This window comes from Solanum verrucosum, unplaced genomic scaffold (assembly GCF_900185275.1).
Source record: "Solanum verrucosum unplaced genomic scaffold, falcon-dt-bn FXZP01000079.1, whole genome shotgun sequence".
Taxonomy (NCBI): Eukaryota; Viridiplantae; Streptophyta; class Magnoliopsida; order Solanales; family Solanaceae; genus Solanum; species Solanum verrucosum.
Window position 1 is genome coordinate 4,115,991 of NW_026020368.1, and position 2,049 is coordinate 4,118,039.

Genomic DNA, 2,049 nt, shown 5'->3' on the forward strand with positions numbered 1-2,049 from the left:
TTTTATATTTATGGGAAAATATACAACACAAAAATTTCATATAGCATGTCCAAATAAAACTTTTCAATTTCATCTCATGATTACATATCATAATACTATATCATGATTCCGTATCATGATACCATATCGCATGCCAAACGAGCCGTTAGTGTAATTAATTAAACTTTTTATTCATTATATATCATACACTTTCTCTTTCATTATTCAGAATATCCGTCATCTTTATCCTACGCAACACACATCTCAAAGCAAACAGAATCATTTTTCCTCCCCACCACTATGTGCACATTAGAAAAAACCGGCAACATCTTCTACCTTACGCTTACCGGCGACGACGAGCACCGGTTGAATCCTACTCTCATCGCGACCCTCCGATCAACACTAGCGCAAGTTAAATCCCAATCCGTGAAGGGTTCTGTTCTAATAACCAAAGCCGATGGAAGATTCTTCTCCAACGGCTTTGATCTAAAGTATGCACAAGCCGGCGGCTCAGAAAAAGCTGCTGTCGATCGACTTACGAACATGGTGGATTTGTTAAAGCCAGTGGTTGCCGATTTCATGTCTCTCCCGATTCCAACCATCGCTGCCGTTACCGGCCACGCTGCGGCGGCAGGGCTGTTGTTAGCGCTGAGTCATGATTATAAAACGATGAGATCGGATAAAGGCGTGTTGTATATGAGTGAATTGGATATAGGAATGACTTTGCCGGATTATTTCATGGCGATGATAAGGTCTAAGATTGGATCGGCAGGTGCTCAGCGGGATTTGGTGTTGAAAACGGCGAAGATTAGGGGAGAGGAGGCGGTGAGGCTGGGAATGGTGGATTCGGCGCATGGTACGGCGGAGGAGACTGTGGATGCGGCGGTGCGACTGGCGGAGGAGCTGGGGAAAAAGCGTTGGGATGGTAAAGTGTATGCAGAGATGAGGAAATCGTTGTTTCCGGAATTGTGTGGACTTTTAGGGTTGAAAGACGTTGCAGTTTTGCCTTCGCACCTTTGAGTGAGGGCCATTTTCTTCCCTTTTTTTACAGTCGGAAAATATTGATAATAATTGTTACTAGTACTTCTGGAGTTTGGATTTGTGTAGTTTCGTCTAATATTTAATTATCGATTTTAAGCACCTCCTGCGTGTATCATTTTCGTCTAATATTTAATTATCAATTTTAAGCACCTCCTGTGTGTATCATTTTCGTCTAATATTTAATTATCAATTTTAAGCACCTACTGTGTGTATCATTTTCGTTTCGATATACATGATATTAGTATAAAGTTTAAAAGGAAAAACAATACTTTTAAAAATTTATAATCTAAATTATTTCTGGATTATTTATGTTAATACAAAAATACATTGTTTGTTCTACTAATAGAATTAATCAAAGTAAATAATATATTTGTAATTGAAATGCATTTAAATAAAGCTTGATTAGCCAAAATCTGGAGGTGTAGTGGATGAAATGATTTCGGATTGGTTTTATTTTTGAAAGATAATATTTTAGTATAACAATTGACAGTTTGATAAGTAAGTGTTTAACATATTGCTAATAATGTATGAATCAACACAAAAATGTCAAACTCCTTTTATGAGACGCATCACTAGGATTTTATGGTTGAGAATCATCCTTTCTTGATTTTATTGAATTAAAAATAAATGTCATATTTAATTATAAGAAGTAACGATTGAGCTGTCTTTGAAATAAATTTGTAATAACTGGCGTTATCTTCAAAGTGGATCCGGAGAATTCCCTCCAAATCTTGACAGCAACCTGTTCAACAATACTTATCTATCATTGTAGGTACAATTTTACATACTGTATTTTTCATAAGGTGATTTTACTATTAACCTATAACTTTTTGAATATAATAAATATTCTCTCTGTTAACTTTTAATTGTCATGATTTTTTTTAAAAATCAAAATATAAAAAATTTGATTAACACTTAATAATGTATTTTTTCATTATATTGATACGCAAAAAATTGCATTTATAGTATTTTTCCTATAGTTTTTAAATATTTAGATTTTTTGTTTAAAATATCTAATTAATGTCATCT

At 34.4% G+C, this 2,049-nt stretch overlaps 1 protein-coding gene across 1 annotated transcript; it reads left to right on the forward strand.

The window, feature by feature from the left end:
- The first annotated feature begins 210 nt into the window (after positions 1 to 210).
- Positions 211 to 1,169, forward strand: LOC125838160 (enoyl-CoA delta isomerase 2, peroxisomal-like). The gene has a single exon (XM_049517225.1). It carries the CDS (start codon positions 280 to 282, stop codon positions 997 to 999), a length of 720 nt encoding a protein of 239 aa, XP_049373182.1. The 5' UTR covers positions 211 to 279; the 3' UTR covers positions 1,000 to 1,169.
- The last annotated feature ends 880 nt before the right edge of the window (positions 1,170 to 2,049 follow it).

Excerpts from the sequence above, each read along its gene's own strand:
- LOC125838160 (XM_049517225.1), top strand. The coding sequence starts at position 280 with ATGTGCACATTAGAAAAAACCGGCAACATCTTCTACCTTACGCTTACC.